The following is a 13495-nucleotide window of genomic DNA, read 5'->3' as shown; positions in this document are numbered from 1 at the left end:
TGGATTCAAATACACTATAAAATTTTTTAAAAGAAATTGAGGAAAATGGATATTGACTAGAATTTTGATGATGTTAAGGAGGTTTTGTTAATTTTGAGGTAGGATAATGGTATTATAATTATGATTTTTTAAAAAAATCCTTATTTTTAGTGATACATACTGAAATATAATATATATGAATGAAGTTCCTCAATTTCCTTCAAAATAATCCAGATTATTGTGTTGAAGTGGATGGTAGTGTAGAATACAAGATTGACTGCTAGGTGATAATTGTTTGACCCGGGTGATAGGTACATGAGAGTTATTATACTGTTTACTTTATTTTTGCAGATGATTGAAAATGTTCACAACAAAACTATTTTAAAAATTGTTAAGACAATCACTGGAAGAATGGGCATAGAATGTTTGACTTCCAATCATTAGAGGGGTAAAAAATGAGTAAGAAAATACTGAATTGAATAAAAGAGAGGGGAAAAAAAGGGAAGGAAAAACCCTAGAATGCATTTTAAGTAGATAACAAAATAAAATGGCAGAAATATGTTCAACTATTCCGGTAGTGATAATAAATAGAAATGGCTTAAATTCACCTATTAAAAGACAGATTGAGTAAAAAAATTAAAATTTAGCTGTAAACTCTTTTACAAGGAAAACCCATAAAACAAAAAGAAAAGAAGAAAATGAAGATACATAATCTACTAGGCTAGACAACTGATGATACACAGAAATCAGGTAAAACAGAGCAATTATGTAAGAACTGAGAGATACCTAATGGGACTAGGAAGAATATGATAACTGGTAGATCTTAACAAGAACAATTTCAGCAGCAATTTCAATGGCAGTGGGAATACATTGCTATGAGCAGTGACCAGAAGCAAACGAAGTGGAAAGGAAGAGGCAGTAGCAGAAAAAGTAAGTGGAGGGAAAAGATTCCCAGTTAGGGAAGGCTGTTCACTTATTTATCACTGACTTATTTATTGAATTTGTATAAATACTGATGTCATAAAGCCAGAGGAGTGGGAGAAGTAGAAAAAATGGGGGCAAGAAGGAAAAGCAATCCAAGAGAGGGGAAAAGGCTCAAGATGATGAGATCTAGAGCACCTGGGAGACAGTAGCAGAAGACAAGAAGGAAACACTTTCTATTTTATTTTATTTCTGATTTATTAATTTGTCATTACACAAACAATACATGAACATCGAACATTACAGTTAAAGCTAATGCACTCCACCAAACTACAGTTAACAGTTTGGTTAGTATCCTTCCAGATCTTTTCTATACATTTACATAATACACAAATACGTACTTATAGAAGTACACTACATGGTATTTGTGTGGGTATATGTGTGAATGCATGTGGTGTGTGTTTTAACATCAGTAGTATCACATGTATTACATGTATTTTCTTCAACTTTTTTCAAACTTTTAAGAAACCTAACTTTGTATCTTAGAGAATTTTCCATGTCAGTACATATAGGACTCTCTCATTCTTTTTCATTGATGCCTAGTATTTTATAATGTATATCATACTCCATCTTCTTGATAAATATTTTGGCTTTTCCAATTTTATGGTATTTTGATGAAGGTGCAATTGACATCATTGCACAAGCCACCTTGTGAACACATGAGCGTTTCTTTAGGGTATATATTAATATAAATGGGTTACAGGGTATGCAAATTAAAATTTTTAATGGATACTACTCAATTGCCTTTAAAAGTGCTCATATGCTCAATAGCAATGTAGAATTCTGTCTATCCACGCTCTTGCCAGCACTTCGGTTTGTACATTTTAATATTGGCCAATTGTTCTGAAATAATTTCATGTGTTTCAATGTGCATTTCCCCTATTTTGCTGATTGCACATTTCTTCGTAACTTATCTGTAATACTGTTTTGCTCATGTGCATCTTCACAGGAAGAGGATGCTTAAGTTTTCAATTTCTAAAAGGGGTATGTCCCAAAATGTATACGACTTACTGATAGTCTTGCTACAACTAATTTTTTTAAGTTAGAGATCTAAATTCATAGTTTCCCAAATGGTTATGTGGTTGGTCTCAATACAATTTGTTGAATAATTCTTTTTTCCTCTACTGATTTGAAATGCCACTTTTATCATTTACTAAATATATAATTGTGTCTGTTTCTGGATTCTCAGCTCTATTACAGATTTATTTTTGGCACCAGGCACCTGAGTTATTCTTAACTTGGTTCTTTGAATGTAGGTGATTTTGTCAGCCAAGATCATGAGCCTGTTGCTGAAGTAAGAAAATAAACGGCAAAATAAATAAATAAATGATAGGGGGAAGAGAGGACGTGGGATGTTGCAGGTGCTCTTTTTTACTTTTCTTTTTATTCTTATTTTTACTGTTTATGGAGTAATGAAAATGTTCAAAAATAGATTGTGATGAATGCACAACTATATGATACTGTGAACCACTGATTGTATATTTTGGATGATTATATGGTATGTGAATATATCTCAATAAATTTGCATAAAGAACTTGTTTCTTGACAATGTATGGCAATATTACTGTTGATTTATGTGAACCTGATTTCATTTAACAAGTGATGCGAGGTCCATAAACTATAACATATATTCAATAAACAACATGGCACTTCAGCTTTTACTTTTATACTGGACTATGAGTTCCTAGAGGGCACAAATCATGTCCCATTTAGCTTTCTATCCCCAAAGATCTAGCTAGGTACAGCACCTTAATTGAAATAGAATTGAATTGCATTTCAACAATGTTTCTATAAAATAAAAAATAGAATCCAAACTTCTAAAAAATGTCACTTTAGGAGCTTTACAGAGTTACACAATATTTATATTTTTCTGTCCATGCAAGTCAACTATCTGATCAAGTGACTATATATATATATATATATATATATATATATATATATATATGTAAAATAAATAATTTTTTCTTAGGTAGGAACACTAGAATTAGACACTGACCTGGTGCTATTTCATGCTCAAGTGTGGGGAAAATGTTCCCTTGCTGTTTGTGGACTTCCTCAGGTATGATCTATCTATAGATGCGTTGCTTGCCTGTGAAATGACAGCAAGAACTGTGGTCCGGAAAACATTTTGGAATGCAGTGGGCAAGAAAACTTTATAGTTATTAATAGAGATCTTTCAGGCATGCAAAAGAATGAAATGAAAAGGTGAACAAAACTTCTATTTGGGAAAGTTAAAGTGTGTGGCATTTGCATTGTTCTAAAATTCAGTTATTTTAATGAGCTAATTTAGCACACCTATACCTTCCCCTTCAAAGGGATAATTATTTTAGTCCATAAACTCAGACATTTTGCTTTATAGCTGGAGCCATGAATCAGACCATGGGACAATTCCCAGAACTGCTTAATCTATCAGATATCCTAGTGAGGAGCAGGAAAAAAAAAAAGAAAAGCTAACTCACAATACCAGTTTTTCTCTCCCCAATCCTGAAAGGTTGTCTTTTTCTTTTTTATAATGATGCCATAAAAAGAGCAAAAATGTTTGTGAACTTCTCTTGTTTTATATGGCATCCAACTTAGCATCTGTAAACACAGCCTATCATACTAATTGTACCCCACCAGGGAAATAACTACAATAGCATTTTTACAGTAATCCTTTCACCAAGAAAGAGAATACATGCATTTAAAGAGTGGATCTTGTGATAGAGATGCTGCAACCTGCTTAGAAGTGAGACAGGGATGCATTCTAGAATGTCAAAAAGGAAAAGAGGGTACAAGTGTATATCCCTAAATAATAACATGTTGGCATTGCTAGAAAATAGAAACATAGATCACTAGGAGGCTTGAGGCAGGACTTGGGGTGGGGCATTGGGCTACTTCTGCTTAGGCAGGGGATTTATGGGGAAGAAAGAAGCCCACTAGATTTACCTGTCAAAGAATGAAAGGCTAGCAAATGGAAGCCCTAGAAAACCTATTCTGATTCGTGGGGCCAGATCCTGTATTATCTTTCCCAGGGAGCAAGGAGTAGCTATGAGGGGTAGGTTTTAAACTCATGTTTCTCTAATCCTAGTCACCATAAAAGGACAAATTTGGTAAACCTTTAGAGCTCAACTTATAGAGAGATACAATGTGAAGGCTCCTCTATTTCCCCCACTGTTTTGCAAAATTCTTGAAATTCCTTTAACAGGAAACAAAACTTCCATTTTATAGGGATATATGGCTATTGAAAGGAGAAGACTAACCCAAAGTTTCAAGTGTGAGTTGGGGCTCTTTGATTTTTCTTCAAAAATGCAAGAAAGAGCAGAGGACCCGATACTGGGAAGGGATTATTCTTTGTGGAGGGAAAAATGGCATGTACATAAAGACCAAAGACAAATTTCCATTAGGAACTTCACAAGATAGTCCTATAACTGCCTTTATAGATAGGTGGGGCAGTCATTGCCTACCTTTCCTCCTCCAGTGAACAACTCGGTGGTTGTCCTAAGGAGGCTTCCTTGTCCATGCTCTCCTTCAAGCCTGAGTAGTTTTCTCCTGCTTGGAATGCCCTTCTCTTTGGCTAACGCTTGTGTCCTCCAACTCAGGCAACATCTCTTTGAGGAAGCCTTCCCTGAAAAAGTCATCCTTGCCTGTATATACTAACAAGTATTTATTTTGCATATCAGTTCGTCTATGTTCTCAACTAGACTATGAACCTTGAGGCCTGGAATTTAACAGGATTATTGAAAATTGTCATGTCATAAAGTGCCTGTCACTGAGCTATGAAGTTTCCTTCCCTAAAACATACTTGACATACCATCATAAAAATTTGTTTACAGAATATTATCTGATATTCTATTTCAGGTTCTACAAAATTAAGTTTCTATGGAAAGTAGGAGTACTCTGGTTACTCTAATCTTATTGTCTTCAAGACACTTTTTTTTTTTAAATGGTTTAGCAGTGTCTTTAGAACTTGGAGAAATGCCACAATCTGACATGTGAGAATTCTTTGTGCTTAATGGTAGTTGTGGTCACCAGCTATCAGGGTGTGATTGTAAGTATTCTTGTCTCAATACCTCTAATTACTCCAGAACATTGGAAAAAAATTTTGAAGTATCTAGCTATTTTGGGCATACTATTATGAGTTAAAGTGTAATCAATACTCCCCTCCCTCTTTATTTTAGGGATATGGCCAAGCTGCAATATCACTAACTAAAATAAATACTTTGAGGAAAATTAAAGTTTGTATTGTGGACGCTATCAGAAAATTTTCTAATTTCCTGGTTGGCTGAATTGAACCAGCAGAAAGTGGTGTTGCACCTTGATCTACGGGTAATGAACTGGTATAATTGACAGATGGCTTTTCTAAGACTATACACAAAAACTGGGTTCTCAGTTAAGATTCCAGTTATGTGGAGCAGAAGACCCTACATCTCCAGGGTAAAACTCAGTCTTGTAAGAGCTAAAATGAACTAATCAATTGGGAGAATGCTTGATTTGTTTCCAAGTACAATACATCTGATGCTGAAAAACTTAACAGCTTTCCCATCCTTATTTTGTTCCTGATTTGAGTGGGGGTGTGACTCATGGGAGTTTTGGATATAAATACTTCCTTCCACAGCATTTTCTTTTTACCCCAGAGAGAAAGGGTTGGGATCCGAAGGGAGGAAAGGGATGATGGGAGAGCAAATGACAAGCACTCTAATAATTCTGCTTTTTTTTTTGGAACATTGCACCATGAGTTATTTGCTTATGTCATTAAACCAAAATACTCATTCTTAAATAGCTGCTTAATGTTCCATTCATGTATGTACTCGCATTGAATTAGTACTTTTGGACACCCAAAGTTTTCAATTTTTCAAATATCCTTAATTGAATTTCTAAATGACTAGGTTTGATTCTTGGAAATAATACTGATTCAAGTGTTAATATTTAAGGCTCTTGAAACATACGTATTGCCAAAATACATCCCAGAAGTACATAGGAAAGCCTACTTTTCTAGGAAGACTCCTGCTATTTAAAAGACAATTTGTTGAAAATATTAATTTGCATTTCTTAGGTTACTAGAAGTTGAGTCTTTAGAAACTTGTCATTTATTTCTGTAAACTATCCATATTTTCTCCCCTTTTCTATTGTAGTGTTAGCATTTTTAATGTAAAAGTGGGGCAATAATTGCCTGTTAATTACTATTTTAAACTTGAACATATCATTTTCTTGGTGACTATTTTTATGCTTATTATAAAGTGTTTTTCTACACCCAGAACCAAGTTATTTCCACAAAAATTCCAAACCTTTAATACTAGTTTTTCTCTGCCTCTATTAAATCCCTGCAACACTTGAGGAGCACACCATAGAAACTTTTGGTTAACATTCCAACTACAGGTATATGATACGGAAGGTTCACCGGTAGAATGCTCACTTGTTATTTGGGAGACCTGGGCTTGACTTCTTGCCCTTGCACCCCCTAATGCCCAAGAAAGAAAAAAAAAAATTCCAACGACATTCTTTCACATATCTCACCTACTTCCTCAGGGTTGTTTACTCTAGTCTGTGTTATTCGTTAAAATTAAAATTCTGTCTATTGACCAATATATCTTGCAGTTATAACTAGAAATCAAATTATCTGGTAGCTTTTCATTTGTGCCCCAGTTTATGCCTTTTGGTTGTGACTAATCTGAATAAGTTTTTATTTCAGTTAGATAAACAAAACTATTTATTCTCCTTTAATTGAGAGTTAACACGTCTCAACTCCTGCTTAGCTAGGTGGCTAATAGATACATAGCATTTTAATTTCTACAGGCATCTTTCTGAATTCAAGATCTTGTAGACAAGGCTTTCCTACTTCTGTCATTAACATAAGAATATTGAATACAAATATTGCTCACCATTTCTGCATTCCTTTAAATTAGTGTACTTTGAAAATTAAAAAACTATCAAGTCATTAATAAACATAGGTTTTCATTTAAGGAATATTTTAACTGTGAAAATACAAATCTCTCATCAAATTAAATTTTGAACACATATAGAGCCAAATATTTCAACAAAACTGCAGTTTAATTTCAGAAAATGTGTTAAAATATATATTTATACATCAACTTCTGACATACACTTAATGTGTTAGTATACACAAAATGATGCTTTTTCTTGAAACTGTATTTATGAAATGTACATTTTAATTTAAATACTCAGTATACACTGCACTTAATCTGCATGTTGCATTTATTAAATACATTAAAATCTGCAATGTAACAAAACGTCTTCTGCATACGAAATTCAAAACACCATTTTAAATGAACAAAAGATGGCTCACTTCATTTTTTTTTTTTACAACTAGTGTACAGAACACTAGCTCAGTTCCACCATATACCTCCTGTTCGTTCCTTTTATTTGACATTGTTCACAGACTAGTACATATTACAATAAGAGTGCTGGATAAAAACATGAGGTACGAAAGTGGTTCAAAGATTAAAGGTCATGCAGATCATGCTAGACAGCAAAGAAAATTGTGACCGAGAAAACACTAAATAAAAATACATAAAGAATGTGCATTATAAAAAAAACTCCATTACACAGCTTTGCTTCTTTGGTTACAAAGTAGGTTGAACAATTTCACAGCTTTTTATTCCCACCCGAAAAAAAAAAAAGTCATACGAAATGTCGAAAAGCAGAGGAATCGTGGCAATTTCTCTATTAGAAAGTAGAAACAAATGAACAAAGTTTTCTTCATCAAAATAGCCCAATTATTTATTATATCACAATAACTGGTGACTACCTGTACAGTTGCACTATGGTCTTCATACTTACACTATACAAAATTTACATTCAAGCTGGGTCTTTACTAGTGAAAATAAATACCGAAGGTTAATTGCCATTAGTGTTAGAAATATGCCAGGATTCTTTTGTTCAATTATTGCCCAAACGTTTTATCTATTAAATGCAATCCTGTCTTTCAATTCCTTTACTGATACTTATATTTTAAAAAATTAAAAAATTTCTGTGACATTGTTCATGTACATTATGAAAATAGCAGCCCTGTAATAAATAAAACACAAATAAATGAAAACTTATGTAGGCGTATGTTATTGATATTGAGAAAAGTGGCTCTTTAGATGAACTACTACTGATAATGTGATAGGAAGGCTCAGGGTAATCCATGGTAAGAAACGTGTGAGCCACCAAAGCTCTTAAAGACCCCACTCATGCGCACCAGGAAAAATGCAGATTTTGCTCACTTTGATAAACCCCATCTATTATTTTCCTTGCGTACTGATAACATAGAACTGGACATCAACAGCGCTGTATGACATCTCAAAGAGAGGAAAAACTCTGGTAGAATGATTGTCTAATACTGAAAAGGCCAAACACACAACCGAAGCATGGCTACTTGCTTTCATATAAAGTGGAAAGAACACCAGTGGCACACAAGGATAGATTGCTTTCAGTTTTTTTCTTAATGAGGCAAGAAAGCTTTACGCTGAGGAGACATTCGGCTGCTGTGGAGGTTGCGTTGTTTGCGGAGGCTGTGCTATCACTGCTTGCTGTTGAGAAGTGCTACCAGGGTTGGCCTGTTGGGCTGGGAGTTGGGATAATTGATCATTGTTTGAAAGAGATTTTAACAGTGCATTTTCTCGTTCAAGTAAAGAGTTTCTTTCAACTAATTCTTTTATTTGTTCCTTTAGAACTTCCACTTCTTCTCTTACTGCATACATCAAATGGCTTTTCACCAGATCCTGTGAAAAACAAAATTAGGAATGTCAAGAAGAGTGAAAGGAAAAGGTGAAGCTATTTGGTGCTAGCCTACTTAGTGCTTGATAAACCTGAGGCATCTTTAAATTAGTTTTCCTGCTCTTGTTTTTAATGTTGCTGGTATATTTTAACTGGCCCTATAGGGAGATGTGGTGGTAAGAATCTGGTGTTCAACTAGAGCAGCAAGGCCAGGATTTTCTTTTCTAAATCTGGAGTGATTTCCAACATTATAAGTTCAGAATTCAAAAAGTTTAAAATCACATGCTTTGATATTAGAACAAGAGAACAAAACAATAAAAATTCAGTAGAAGGCTACCTGTGATATTAAACTAGTTATAATACTGCTTTATGGATAAAGTGACTTGCAATTTCCAATTTTAAAGTGTTAAGGATTCATTATGTTTAAACAGTTTGAGACTAACGTACTAGTACTTATTTATAATCTAGCTACACTTCTAATAAACTTGAAAATATTTCATATAAAATGATCAAAATATCTTTAAGGGAACAAAAAAAAAATTAAGTAACATTTTCCAGTTAATTGATAGAAATAGCAAAAATCAGAACCAGTCTCAACAGACATGCCTATATATTAAAGCAGAATAAAACAGTGCCTGTATATGACTAAAGGATGAGAAAAACTCGAGTAGTTTTCACTTTAACACTCTTTTGTCTTCAAACTATGAGGCTGAAATATTTTTAAAGCATATTGTGTTTTAATTATTTATTTGAAAAATGGCCCTTTTCAGTGGTAATGCATCGAATGTGAAGTGGGGGAATATTTACTCAATTGGTATATTTCTCGACTAAAAATTCTCAATATCCTATCATTTTCAAACTAAACCTCATTTTAAGAAGTATACTTTGGTCATCTTTGGTTTAAAGAAATTAGCTTTATTTTCTTGAACTGATTGAAAAAAAGAACAAAAACAAATGCTTCATAAAACCAAAAGTCTACGAAATGAGAGGACTATGAACTTGTACTTACCATTGCTTGTTCTATTTTGTTGTCAATGGCTACACCACCTCCCCCAGATGCACTGGAAAAAATTAGAATATTTGATTAAATTATTCCACAAAATTTCACCTCCCTTCCACGTTTTAAAATGATGTAAAGACATTTGTGTTTTACTTAAACCAAATAACGTAATAATTTTAAAAAGCTTATTAAGTCCATTCTGACAACTTCAATACTCTGAGATCTCTCATTTTAAAAGCGATTCCACTTTTATTCATGAGTTTTCAATCCAGTGGTCTTATAAGGATACATTTTGAATGAGCAGTACCCTTTTCACATCTGTTAAAGCTTCTTTTATTAACCAACTATATGTCCTAATTGCCCTTCATGTGGAAATCCTAGTGATTGCTTACTACATTAAAATTCAGATGACTTTTCTTTTAATAAATTAATGTATTTTAATATCTGGTGGAAAAAATTTTTTAGAACTGGCTTTAAAAATGATTCAGAACATTTATAACAGCGAAGATAGTCTTTTTTAACAAATGAGTATGACCGCTGAATCACTATAGTGACGTTTCTTTTTTTAGTCTCCAGTGTCTTGGAGCAGCTACAAGGAAAAATCTAAAATTGTGGAACAGTAACCCAATACAAACTCTGAAATCTGTTCTCTAATTACTTGTTTACACTATACTTCAAAAATTCTTGCCTTTTTGTATATATATATATATGCTATGGTTCATACTAAGAAAATGTTTAAAAAATGACTCAGAAAACTTTCAAACACTACTTACAGGGTTGGTTAACAGGGTCTGTATTCTAGAAGTCTCACATACTTTGACTGTAGGTTATTTGCTGGCAAAAGTCACCTGGTAAGTGATGGAGTTTAGCTTAGTTTATCCTCAAATTAATTGGAAGTAGTCTCTGGGTGAGTATATACCATGTTCATAAATCACCTTAGCATCTGTATGATAATGAGCACAGACTGTTGAATAATTGTCCTCTTTGGTAGTTTTTAGTCTTCCATGCATTGACTTAATTAGAAAGAGTAAAAAGAATCTATATCTTTTTCTTGATGATTTTGTAAATTACAAGTAACAGTCACTAGATTAAATCTGATAACTTAATCTATTGTATCAGTACAAAAAAGAGGTTATTAAAACAATCTTATACAAAACTTTACTAGTACCAAATAGTCTTTATAAAGTGTTCCCCATCTAAGATTTAGGTGCTAAAATGCCAGAAGACTATTATTTCACTTTAGATGGATTAGACCCTCAATGCTGTATAAGAATGGGGTTCAGGAATATCCTGTCTGACATCATCCAAATAGAACTGGTTATAATCTTGGTTCTGCTACTCACTCTCTGTATGATCATCAACAAATCACCTACATAATTTCACTGGACCTCAGTTTCCTAGATTATATTTTCTGTATTTTTATTTTCATGTCAAGGAAAGACTAAATTACCTGAAGTCATTTCTTTACTTAAAATATATTAAATTCTTTCATATTTTCTTTTTTAAATAAAAACACCTGGAATTCTCAATTTGACTAGTTTTGTACATTAAGAATAATGACCAAAAAACCCTTTAAAAAGTAACTCATACTGCTTCATTCTTTTTAGAGAAATAAAATCATTTAATTTTCTATATCATTCCATTCCCTTAGGTATTATACTGTTCTTTGACAGCTGATCTAATAAACTCTAGTCCTGACTCAAACCTTTTACAGCTACAGGACAGATTTGCAAGTTATAAATGGATCATGTTGAATATATAGGTCCCTTTAAAGGTATTACTATTTCAACTTTATTGAGAATTGTACTCAGTCTAAGCCAATCACAAACATACAAACATTATCACCATAGTGCCCTTTAACTATTTTGAAACCATTATTCAAGAATTCTAACCTTCTTCAATGGTTCTCAAACTTCAGCATGCACCAGAATCACCTGGAGGTCTTTGATAACAGATTGTTGGGCCTCACCTCAAGAGTTTCTGATTCAGTAGTTATGGGGTGAACCCAGGAAATCTGCATTTCTAACAAGTTCCGAGGTGAGGTTGATTCTTTTGACTGAGAACCAGTGATTTACAGAGGTGAAAGCTACACAAGAAAGAATGAAACTTCCCAATTCCAAAAAATTCTTTAGCCTGGTATACAAAACTCTTAATGACCTTAACCTCTATTTTCTATGGTCTCATCTCTTCTCACACTCCATCTGGCCTATCATGCTATGATTTTACATAACTATTTGCGGCTTGCAAAACATATGTTCTCTCAGATTTCCATGGCGTTGCAGAAACTGCCTCTTCAACTAGAGATGTTCACAGTTCCAAATCATCTGGCTATTTTCTACTTATCCCTTCAGATGCTCCAGGTACTTCTGTGATGCCTTCTAGTTTCCTAAGGTAGAGCCAGCTGCACTTATCCCTCCTGTGGTTCACCATTCTTCCCAAACCTTCTATAGTATATGACCAGGGAGACAAATTCTGGCTCCTTCTATATATTCATGTGAATTCTGGGAAATTATTGAACCTTTTTACATCTTGGCTTTTTCATCTAAAATAAGGGTAATATTACCTAATTCCTAAGATTCGTTTGAGGATTAAAAGAGATTTACATAATATTCAGCATAGTGCCTGGGACACTGATCATTTAATACATGATAGTGATTATTTTTACTATTATATTACTACCACTAGGAGTTCTTTTAGACTTAATTCCTTGAGGGAAGGTTCGATACTGTATTCACGTTTATAAAGAAGTGAACATATAAGAGTTGGCACATAGGAGGAGCTCAGATGCATACTGAAAGAGTCAAAATAACAGTAATTAGATTTGACACTCACTCAAACCAGGAAGCCATTTTAAAGTGTTGAGTTCAGATACACAACAGTCTCAAAGTGTGATTTCTGGGCCAGCAGCATTAGTATCACCAGGAACTTGTTAGAAAAATAAGTATTTGGCACCTCCAAAACCTACTGAATTAGACACTTTTAGGGTGGGGCCCAGGAAATCTATTTTAATCAATTCTCCAGGTTATTTTAAATAGAAACTAAAGTTTGAAAAAAACTGCTTTAAACAAACCTGATTTACAATTATTAAATAAGCTAAATAAGAGGGCAAGTATTCTATTTCAAGATCCTAGAATATAGTTTAACAAGAGTATTGCTTTAGTGGGAGAAACAAGTTTTCTACTCTGTTCAAAGTCAACATAATGGTTTGGGCTTCAGGCTTTTTTTAAAAATCAGAAAAATCACCTGAAGCAGAATAAATGATTTTCCTTCAAGTCTGCTTCCTTGACTCAATTATTGTAATGGTATTATACCTTGTTTTCTTTTTTCTTATTGCAGTCACCACTAATAAATTGATGGTTGATCTGTTTCCCTACTTAAGCTCCTTAAGTTGTCTTTCGGGAACTCTCAGGAGAGAATATATATATTGGTATACAGTTAGGTACTGCATAATCATGGTAGTATGAAAAAAACTCATATCCCTAGATTAACAGGGACGTATATACTGAAAAAAATCAATATTAAAGAAAATGTATTCATTACTGCCATGCAGAAATCATAAAACAGTGGCAATGTGATTTGAAGCTCCTTTTAAAACTACTATGTTAAACTACAAGCACTAAAATTTAAAAACAACAACAAAAAACTTTCCATTGACTATGGGTCACTCTTTTAGAATAAAATAAGAACTTGATTAGCATTTTTTAGATGAACTAAAAACTGTGGATATGGACAGAAATAGAGACCTGTGAAAAGAAAAACTATATTACTTTTTTATTTACTGGAATTGAGGCCCTAATTAAACCAAATGAGCTTGAAATAAAGTAAAATATAATCACA

General features: G+C 33.4%; 1 protein-coding gene across 5 annotated transcripts in view; it reads right to left on the bottom strand.

The window, feature by feature from the left end:
* Positions 1 to 2906: 2906 nt before the first annotated feature.
* TSC22D2 (TSC22 domain family member 2) overlaps positions 2907 to 13495 on the bottom strand; it is a 61445-nt gene continuing 50856 nt past the window's right edge. For 2 of the 5 annotated variants that reach the window (XM_077160768.1, XM_077160769.1), the window contains 2 exons: positions 9668 to 9719; positions 2907 to 8663 (listed from right to left, as the gene is read on the bottom strand). In XM_077160768.1, the coding sequence (XP_077016883.1) occupies positions 8403 to 8663; positions 9668 to 9719 (313 nt within the window). In that variant the 3' untranslated portion in view covers positions 2907 to 8402. Of the gene's footprint in view, positions 8664 to 9667; positions 9720 to 10431; positions 10672 to 13495 lie in introns of all 5 variants that reach the window. The other 3 variants (XR_013175843.1, XR_013175844.1, XR_013175842.1) reach the window with 3 other exon arrangements.

The sequence above is a fragment of the Tamandua tetradactyla genome, chromosome 5 (assembly GCF_023851605.1).
Source record: "Tamandua tetradactyla isolate mTamTet1 chromosome 5, mTamTet1.pri, whole genome shotgun sequence".
NCBI classification, from domain to species: Eukaryota; Metazoa; Chordata; class Mammalia; order Pilosa; family Myrmecophagidae; genus Tamandua; species Tamandua tetradactyla.
This window is presented reverse-complemented; position numbering and strand designations above follow the sequence as displayed.